Genomic DNA, 7,902 nt, shown 5'->3' on the forward strand with positions numbered 1-7,902 from the left:
CATCGAACTGAACGCAGGCTGTTAAGATTGTGTATTCGATGTGGGAGGTGTGACTTTTTATTTTTTTGGGGCCAAACTGTTGCACTGAACCACAAGGAGGCGTTGTTGGAGAAGAACAAAGCTTGTTTAATGGAGTTCATCTTCATTAGCCAAACTGCTTTGAGTTTTATATTGATATCAAAAAGTAAACACCAGGTTGTTGTTTTTTACACTAATTGTGTTTTTTTCATGTCACAAATGCATTACTTTAAAAAAACATTCACGTCACACAGCATTTTGTTAATGTTTTATTGTGTACAGTTAATTCCTATACAACATATTTATGTTCAAAACTCTTAATGAATCTCTCACGATACAGCATCTCCATGTACATTTAAATGTACATAACTTAAATGAATAAAATACCTCACTCTATAAAAATGTAAAAACAGAGATAAAGACATCATGTAATGACAAAATGATGACACGTTGATATTACTAATGAAAAACAAAAACAAATGTTTGTCTTAACATATATGGATACATTTTATCTAAAACCTTTTTATTGGACATTATAAATTACATGATGGTATTAAGTTCACACCCCAACATTGCTTTACCTAACAATCAGTAATCGCGATTTAAATGTTTATAAAAATGATCTTAATTATCACTTTGGCCATAGTTGGCAGCACTATACAGTGGAGCAAAAAAGTATCTAGTCAGCCACCGATTGTGCAAGATCTCCCACTTAAAATGATGACAGAGGTCTGGAATTTTCATCATAGGTACACTTCAACTGTGAGAGACAGAATGTGGGGGAAAAAATCCAGGAATTCACATTGTAGGAATTTTAAAGAATGTATTTGTAAATTATGGTGGAAAATAAGTATTTGGTCAAGCATTCAAAGCTCTCACTGATGGGAGGAGGTTTTGGCTCAAAATCTCACGATACATGGCCCTATACAGTCTTTCCTTAACACGGTTCAATCGTCCTGTCCCCTTAGCAGAAAAACAGCCCCAAAGCATGATGTTTCCACCCCCATGCTTCACAGTAAGTATGGTGTTCTTGGGATGCAACTCAGTATTCTTCTTCCTCCAAACACGACAAGTTAAGTTTATACCAAAAAGTTATATTTTGGTTTCTGACCACATGACATTCTCCCATGGCTCTCTGGCAAACTTCAGACGGGCCTGGACATGCACTGGCTTAAGCAGGGGGACACGCCTGGTACTGCAGGATTTGATTCCCTGTCGGCGTAGTGTGCTACTGATGGTAACCTTTGTTACTTTGGTCCCAGCTCACTGCAGGTCATTCACCAGGTCCCCCGTGTGGTTCTGGGATTTTTGCTCACCGTTCTCATGATCATTTTGCCCCCACGGGATGAGATCTTGCGTGGAGCCCCAGATCGAGGGAGATTATCAGTGGTCTTGTATGTCTTCCATTTTCTGATAATTGCTCCCACAGTGGATTTTTTCACACCAAGCTGCTTGCCTATTGTAGATTCACTCTTCCCAGCCTGGTGCAGGTCTACAATTCTTTTCTTGGTGTCCTTTGACAGCTCTTTGGTCTTGGCCATAGTGGAGTTTGGAGTCTGACTGTTTGAGGCTGTGGACAGGTGTCTTTTATACAGATAACAAGTTCAAACAGGTTCCATTAATACAGGTAACGAGTGGAGGACAGAAAAGCTTCTTAAAGAAGAAGTTACAGGTCTGTGAGAGCCAGAGATCTTCCTTGTTTGAAGTGACAAAATACTTATTTTCCACCATAATTTACAAATAAATTCTTTAAAGTTCCTACAATGTGAATTACTGGATTTTTTTTTCTCACATCCTGTCTCTCACAGTTGAAGTGTACCTATGATGAAAATTACAGACCTCTGTCATCATTTTAGGTGGGAGAACTTGCACGATCGGTGGCTGACTAAATACTTTTTTGCCCCACTGTATCTCTTACATGAACGTTATTTTTATTGATGTATTAGATTTTTTTTTTTCTTAAAATAATTATAGTTTTTTGTTCATGTTTACAAATTTAGACAATAATTCCTTGGGTACAGACTTTGAGGGCAGAAATTATATAAAACAGTATTATATAGTAGGTTTTGTTATCGTGTAATATTTACTTTGTTTGCTCAAACAACGGCATGTAATAAAAAAACAGAAAGCACTTTAAATATTAACTGTCAATACTACAAACCATTAATACATTACAAAAATTTACTGTTAATATATGTGATCGGTATTGGTATCGACCAATCTTACTTATGGATGATTATACCTAAATCAGCAGAATAAATCCCTGATCGGAACATCACCAATTATTAGATATTACACCAATTTGCTTTGGCAGCTCTAACTTAAAGCTAAGATTTGTGGATCTTTATTTTCCAAACTGTATCACAGTGAATGCACATTCTTTGTAAGTATGAGACCTCTCCGTAAAATGTTGGGACATTTGAAATGAATAGAATTGCATGAAATAATTTGCAGCGCAATTTGGCAGTAGACCTCTTTATTGTGTGTAATAGAAAAAAATCTGTACAAAGCTTATTTTTGTAAATATATTTGTCCGCGTAAATATATTTGTCCGTGTGGGTGGGTTGACATGGTGACATTTCCTTTTGGTTCAGTCCTGTATGAAGTTGAAGACCTGGAGAGACAAACTACATTCTGTAACCCTATTCATAAAAAAAATCATGCTCATGCTGGTGATGTTTGGATGAGGTTTTGGGAAAAATCTGATGTTTTTAAATTAAATCATAGAATCACGGAACATTGTATATAAAGAGTATTTACAAAAATAAAATAAAAAAATTATGAAAGTCATGTTTCCTTTAGGGACGGCCAGATCGATCTATGATCCGTGTTTATTTTTACCAATATGAGTTTTTTGTCGTGTTGAAATTCAGGGAATGAGTTGTCGACACAACATATATTTTACGGGTAAATTTTGTAGATATTTAAATGAGAGGCAATAATTATTTTTGCTTCTGTTTACTTATTTTTTTTGCAAAGAATTGTAAGTAATATTAGGGATTTATTGCATTATTTTTTTGATGTTGTTAACTTGTTGGATTGTTCACTTATAAGATTAGTATAGTCGTTTTTTACACAAAAATTGTATTCTATTGTGTTCAACTAATTAGTTGGTAAGATAGAATCCATAAATGATTTAAAAACCATGACGAGAGCATAAGGTGAGGTTTATATGGACAGTTTAATTGACAGATATATTTTCATATTCATTGTTCAGCATTTGAATCCCTGGAAATCTGTGGATTTGTGTTGATTTGTTTTCTACAAAAATAAGCCTTTAAGGGGCTGTTTACAACCTTAAGCAACTACTTCGGAGGGTAAATTTCTAAAACAAAACGTTGCCCCATGCACACATATTAGCTTTGTTTGTTGTTAGCTAATGATAGCGATTTGGCTAGCTAATTTTAACTATCTTTGAATTTATATTCTATCATAACAATAAGACTGCAAATTGTTAGTTGCTTCTCTAGCAGGTAAAAGGACAACAATTGATTGCGTACCTTTGCTGGCATCTTTTCAGCACGGTTTTTAGCGTTAGCCTGACAACCAGGTTAAAAGCTAGCTAAATACTGACTTTGAATACATCCATCTTATCATTTATTAGTGGCGAATACAAATACATTTTATTATTTTAAATGTTTTTAATATGTGTTTAAGGCATAATTAGGGCTTAAACGTGGTTAAGCTTCTATGAATAGTATCTTGTCAGCTTCCTTTGTCATGAGCAAACAATGGCAAACAAAGCAAGACAGGGAGGGTTTTGGAGCTAAAGCTAATCTGATAATTACAACACTCACTTTTTTGTAAATGTGGATTGAAAATTGGAGGAAAACGTTAACATTTAGCTAACAGACGCTCAGTCCCTCGAAAAACGGAATCGTCCTGTACTTAGAAACAAAATTACGTGTTCCGTATTGAGCTGTCAAGCCACGCGCTTTGTCCCATATTTTTATTACTGGGTGTCAGTGGCCAACATAACCAGTTATTTTGTAATCATGTCCTCGCGACCCCAAAATGGGACAAGCGGTAGAAAATGGATGGATGGATGTTCCCAGGTTGGCTTGCCTTGTAAAAGAAATGGGAAAACTTTAAATCGTGACATCATATTACAGCCGTATTTTACAACTGTAAACTGTCACGATGACGAAGTTGAAACAATTATAAATGAGCAATTAGCTCTATTAGCTTTTGACTGGACACGGCCACAATGCTGCTAAACCAAACTAAAACGATTACAAAGTTTGCAAAATAAATATTGACACTTAAGTGGCTAAATAAAAGTTTTGCATAAACAAAGTATGACTGTATCCATGAGGCAATTCAGTCAATCAAATTAAAACAAGCAAACACTTGCAGAGCACGACAACTTGATCAGTGACTCAAGTGATACGTTAACAACTGCATACAGTGATTATACCATGACTGGATCAGAACATCTTAGAATTTTTCTGTGTGTGGCCTTTGGTGAGAAAAGTTTGGACACCCTTGATCTAAACAAATGAGACTTGCTTGCCTTGTTGCGATAAGATGTCCGGTAGCAGTACATCTTCTTTCTGGAGGTGTCCCCTAAACTGCGCTTGCCGTTTTTTTTGTACTGTAGACTCTTACTTTTTACTTACAGACTCACAAAAAAAGAGACAAAATCGAACTGACTCATTTTCTGTTGTATTCATTCAACTTCATTTTGGTTGTTTTGGCTGTGGTTGTCTCATTGTCAGAAACCCTGAGTGACACGTTCCAACACTGGTTCTTTGTCTTGGACATGTTGTCCCACAGTGCGATCAACTGCGTTGGGCTTCGTTTGTGGACAAGTAAGATCTTGTGGTATGCACATGGGTCCATCGCTTCCTTTTGAGTAAAATCAAAGGTGAGGAAGGCAGGGTGGTGGATGGGGGCTGCGTTGAGCCGAGACATACACATCCCAACGAAAACATCATCAATTGGGAAGAGGTGAACCCTTCTGGAGATGTCATGCAGACGTTTGACCAGCCGGCCTGAGTAAACCACTCCTCCGCCGCCTGCGTACATGGGGTAAAGGCCCTTAAATAGACTGTCTGGGACAAAGTACTTGGAATGGTAAAGTCGAATGGGGGAAGCTGCACCGATGACATTTCCCACCATGAACTCATTCATTGTCTGTTCTGCATGGGGCATCCCTAACTGCTCGTGGAGATAGGTGATCAAGTTTGGTGTGTTGACAAAGACGTCGTCATCCCCCTTAAATACAAAGCGAATCTGGCTGCAGCTGCGTAAGTACCAGCTCCAGAAGAGAACGTCCTTCAGGGTGAGGTTAAAAAAGGTGTCGCTAAAGTCCCACTGCACAATGTCTCCATAATGTTGACCTTCTATCTCCAACAACTTGGATACATCCACTCCCAAGTCTTCTGGATTCTCTTTGCCCATCAAGAACACCCGACGAACGTACCCTCCCACTTCCTGTCTTACATTCCCGTTCTTCTTCTTTTTGGACACCCAGCCAGCTTGGCCCCAGGTTTGTCGGATGGCGTGACGCTTTTTGAAGTTCAGCTCAGTCGTCTTAATAGCAAGGAGAAGCAACGGAGGTTCCTGCTCATCTGCCGCCCCAGCTCCGCAGGTGGAATTTGCAGGCTGGATGATGAGGGGGTAGTTTCTCCGTTTCATGTTGCTTACAAAGTCTTGCAACTGCCGTGGTAATTGGTCCAATTTCTTCCTCATGCTCTCCAAGTCAGTCACCTCAGAGAAGCTCAGTCTCAAAAGGTAATCGTAGAAGTCAGTGTTCTCCAATCTTGTCTTTGTGTTTTGAGGATTCAGGATGGGGTTGAAATGGCGGTCAATGGCCACCTGCAGTTGGTTCCAAAAAGCATCTTCGTGGAGCTTCCAGAAAGTTTTAGGCAGAGAGATGTAGTTTTTATTTTTAAAACTCCCACTGGTCACATAATGGTCAGATTGTATAGAATGTAAGGTCATCTTTTTCATGTCGATACACACCATGATGCTCGCATAAAGGAACAGCAGGATAAGGCAGATACATGGACTGCACACACAGAATAACACTCGACACCAGCGACAGTAGCAGCGTGCCATTCAACTGCAAAAACACACACAACAGACCATACTGTAGATGACATTTTGATTAACAGAACATACATTACATTTCCAACGGTGTGTTTTAATAATGTACCAGTGTTTCTCACATGCCTTTTAATTAATGTGTGTCCGCGCTGGTGTCAAATTGACGTTATCATACTATATAACATGTTTTTTAGAAAGCCAATGAAACCATAAAGGACAAAAATTTGCACTTATGCTGCAAGTTTAATGCTAACAATGGATAACCCCATTTACAGGGTAGCAACAATTTAGCATTGTGATTGATTTAAACTTGTACAAACATTTGATAGGTAAGGTTTTCACCCAAAAAAATTACATGATAACATCTAATGCTTTTCTAACAACAGTTATACGTATGCTGACCAACCAAAAACCATATTGACTGCTATCTTACTTTTACTTATTACTTGGCCAGTCTGCTGTACTGTTTGCTGACTAACTCCGTGAGCAAGTTGATCAAATCACTAACTAATTTTTTTTTTTTAAATGACACAGTCAATGAATTTTCTGTATCGCAAAACCTAAATAAAAAAAATCCTAACATTTTGAATTTACAAACTGTACTTTTGGCAGGCCACCACAAGAACGTGTATATGGGAAACACTGATGTACGTACATTGTGAGGTGGCAATCACTCCAATCATAGATGATAGAGAGAATATTCTCCATCCGTGTGCGGGTCAACTTATCTGGATTGTCAAAAATATAAATATCAGACATTATTCCTATTCAATTCATTTTTTACATGCTAATTGAGATAAGGGGCTGATTAAAACTAATTAATTGTATTTGTTTGGTGTCTGCCGGTATGTATTTTCATGGCGTTCATTGTCATAGGAGATATATTAATAATTAAATAGGGCGAGCTGCGCCACTTTTGCACTTGTTATCAACTGCACATGCAGTCCTAGTAGATCACCAGTAATGCACTAACTAACCGTATGTGCATTTGTTTTAGTTTGCACACGCTGTTTTGCACATTTGGGCTACTATTGTCTGTTATTATATTGTTTACAAACTCAGGGAATAGGTTATTGGACACAGTACTGTATTTGAATAACAGCCAATAGTAGTTACTGCTGTTGTCTACAAACTATTGTATGTAATGAAAGGAAAACATTATTTTGTTACTGTTGTTACATTTTCTCATATTTGTGTATTTTCGTCCTGTGTTTTATTCTGATTATAATCACAACATTGAAAAAGTATCAGTATTGACGATATTAGCCCAGTATTTACTTGCTTATGGATCAATACCAAAATGTGACCTATCACCCACTATTGTTGATGAAGATATTGAGTATTTTGATTGACCGATAGTTTCTCTCACCTTTTTGGGTTGACAAATTTCTCCTCTTTGAATGACTTCAAATATGCGTAGGCATTTACCATCCCATTCTGAAGCGATGATTCGAATAGTAGTCCAATAAGTCAATACGGCTCCCTGCATGTGAGAGACAAACTGCCAACAATGTTACTTCAGGGAAGTAAAATGACATGTTAAAGGGATCCACCCACCAAGAGGGGGAGAATCATCCCATGTTGGTCCCTATTACCTTAACAAAAACCTTGCAGAACGAGTTGAGTAGCTGATTGAGAATCCTATTTTATGCGGTGAATTATTTCAAAAGCTTGACCAGGTTAGACCGGAATTGAGGTGGAGTGGAGAGCCTTAAATTCCATGAGTGTTTCAATGACACTTTTGACTTTTGGAGCGCTGATGACATTATCCCCTGATAAAATAAGTGTATTGAATTACAATCAAAACAAACATGTCATAATGGAGCGTGGTAG

At 37.7% G+C, this 7,902-nt stretch overlaps 1 protein-coding gene across 2 annotated transcripts; it reads right to left on the bottom strand.

Moving 5' to 3' along the window:
* Nucleotides 1–274: 274 nt before the first annotated feature.
* LOC133553377 (N-acetyllactosaminide beta-1,3-N-acetylglucosaminyltransferase 2-like) lies at nt 275–7,600 on the bottom strand. 2 transcript variants are annotated; one of them, XM_061901504.1, is made up of 3 exons: nt 7,439–7,600; nt 5,986–6,085; nt 275–5,871 (listed from the first exon to the last, which is right to left on the bottom strand). In XM_061901504.1, exons 2-3 carry the CDS (start codon nt 6,079–6,081, stop codon nt 4,672–4,674), a joined length of 1,296 nt encoding a protein of 431 aa, XP_061757488.1. In that variant the 5' UTR covers nt 6,082–6,085; nt 7,439–7,600; the 3' UTR covers nt 275–4,671. The 2 variants fall into 2 exon arrangements, with proteins under 2 accessions (XP_061757488.1, XP_061757487.1); XM_061901503.1 differs by having other exon boundaries at nt 275–6,085.
* Nucleotides 7,601–7,902: the final 302 nt, after the last annotated feature.

Source organism: Nerophis ophidion, linkage group LG05 (assembly GCF_033978795.1).
Source record: "Nerophis ophidion isolate RoL-2023_Sa linkage group LG05, RoL_Noph_v1.0, whole genome shotgun sequence".
NCBI classification, from domain to species: domain Eukaryota; kingdom Metazoa; phylum Chordata; class Actinopteri; order Syngnathiformes; family Syngnathidae; genus Nerophis; species Nerophis ophidion.